General features: G+C 41.2%; 1 protein-coding gene across 1 annotated transcript in view; it reads left to right on the forward strand.

Annotated features, from left to right (window-relative positions):
• The window catches only part of LOC103729524 (olfactory receptor 5V1-like), a 15,313-nt gene extending 13,391 nt beyond the window's left edge, over positions 1-1,922 (forward strand). Inside the window, exon 2 of the mRNA XM_008827608.2 lies at positions 973-1,922. Coding sequence (XP_008825830.2) covers positions 973-1,922 — 950 coding nt within the window. The remainder of the gene's footprint in view (positions 1-972) is intronic.
• The last annotated feature ends 435 nt before the right edge of the window (positions 1,923-2,357 follow it).

Consider the following 2,357-nt stretch of genomic DNA (forward strand, 5'->3'; position numbering starts at 1 on the left):
AATCCACCATATCTACCGAGTTCAGAAGCTCACTGTTTCTACTGTATCTTGTCTCCAGATTGAAAGAAAAAAAAAGCAAAAGCTGAAGTTTCAACAATGATTTGGAGATAATTAAGTAAAGTAACATAACAGGAAATTTGTAATTTTTGAATTATGTCTTCAGTAAATATAATGTTTGCTAAAGTTAAATCATGGTCTACTAAAGTTGGCCTTAATAAAAAAAATACTATATATTATTGGTTTAAATTCCTTATATCTTACAAACAGTGAAAATATAAAAGAGCTTACTAAGAAAATGATACCAACTTATTTAAAAGCAGGCTAACTTAAAATTCCATTTTGAGGAAGCAATCAGAAATGTTCACATTACTTATGTATGAAAACTTTTCTCCCAAAGTTTATAATAATAATACCAAAATGAATATCAAAAGAGAGATTACATTTCTTTTGCATTATAAAATACAATGCAATCTTGGGAATTTGTGCTCCTTATATTTAAACATATGATTAGATTATATGATCTATAATCATTGATTCTAAGCATTGATTATAATCAATTGATTACAATCATTGATTCTAAGAATGGTTCTATTCTGCATTATAACATTCTTTGTTATAAGATTCTTAATTTTTACAATAAGAACTTATTGCTTTAAAAAACGCACATGCAAAAACTAATTTAGCATAGTAGATTTCTGTGTTAGGAAGGAGATACTGTAGACCCAATGAAAGAGAGCCACTAGCAGTTTGCTGTAGATGCTGTCCAACTCTACATTTTTTCTTACCAACCAGAAGTCATGCAAAAATCCATGAGAATTTGTGGTTTCCTTAAAGATACTCCTCCACACCTCCCTCTGTAGCCAGGCTGCGGAATATACAATATAACTGGACTTAGCTCTGGCAGTTTAGAGACCCATTTGATAGCATCTTCTTCACATATTTATTATGGTTCCTTTGTTCTCTGTTCTGCAGCTGTGACTCCCTTGGAAATGAACAATCAAACACATGTCACAGAATTCCTCTTCTTGGGATTTTCCAACCACTCCAACCTACAGGCTATATTCTTCCTGGTTTTCCTGGTCATTTACCTGACAACTCTCCTGGGGAACACACTCATAATCATGGCCACCAGGGCCAGCCCTGCCCTCCACACCCCAATGTACTATTTCCTCGGCAACTTGAGCTTCTTGGACATCTGCTACACCTCCACCACCATTCCAGTCATGCTGGTGAACTTCTTCCGGGAGAAGAAGACCATTTCCTACGAGGGCTGCCTCTCCCAGATCTTCTTCTTTGTGACATGTGCTGGCACAGAGGGTGTCTTGTTGGCTGCCATGGCTTATGACCGCTATGTGGCCATTTGTCGCCCTCTTCAGTATCGAGTTCTCATGAGCCTGAAGGTCTGTGTGTGCTTGGTGACCGGGTCCTGGCTGTGTGGCTTGGTGAACTCTGTGACTCACACGGTGCTGGCGACCACACTCACTCTGTGTGGACCCAACCAGATCAGCCACTTTCTCTGTGACATCCCCCTGCTCCTGAAGCTCTCCTGCTCAGACACGTCTGTCAATGAGTCTGTGCTCCACGTGGCTAGTGCCACCATCGGCCTGAGCCCCTGTCTGTTCACTGCAGGGTCCTACGTGCTCATCATCTCGGCCATCCTTAGGATTCCCTCTGCGCAGGGGAGGAGCAAGGCCTTCTCTACCTGTGCCTCCCACCTCACTGTGGTGGTGGTCTTTTATGGAACCGCCAACTTCAATTATGACAGACCCAGGGAAGGCTACTCCCTGGACATGGACATCCTGGTGTCTGTGCTCTTCTGTGTTGTGACCCCCATGTTGAACCCCATCATCTACAGCCTGAGAAACAAGGAGGTGAAGGGTGCTTTGAGAAAGCTGACTGTAGGGTGTATTGGGAGCTACTAGGCACAGCCATTTTAGGCTGTGGCAGCTTGCCTTGACTTAAGCATTGGAGAAAGAATGCTTCCACCCTGGGAGTTTCCCTGCTCTCTGCTTCTGTGGTCTGAGTTGACAGGCTTGGAAACATAACTAAAAAGTTCTGTTTCAGTTTATGGACACCGGAGTTTCTCAGCACCGATAGCTTGGTTTCTATACAGAAATAATGAATTATAGTAGTTGCTAAGAGTAATCACAAACAGTACACCTTATATCTAAGATATTATAAATATTATGCAGCTGAATCTTGGATACTGTAAACGTTGTGTGAGTTTCGGTTGGTGAAGTAATGTATTCTTGGTAGTAAAGTAATGTATCCTTGGTTATTCCTTGGTTACTCCAGATCTGATTCCTATATAACCTTGGTTTGGTTCACAATGAACATGCACTGGCACATAGACCTCT

The sequence above is a fragment of the Nannospalax galili genome, unplaced genomic scaffold (assembly GCF_000622305.1).
Source record: "Nannospalax galili isolate Female #2095 unplaced genomic scaffold, S.galili_v1.0 scaffold693, whole genome shotgun sequence".
Taxonomy (NCBI): Eukaryota; Metazoa; Chordata; class Mammalia; order Rodentia; family Spalacidae; genus Nannospalax; species Nannospalax galili.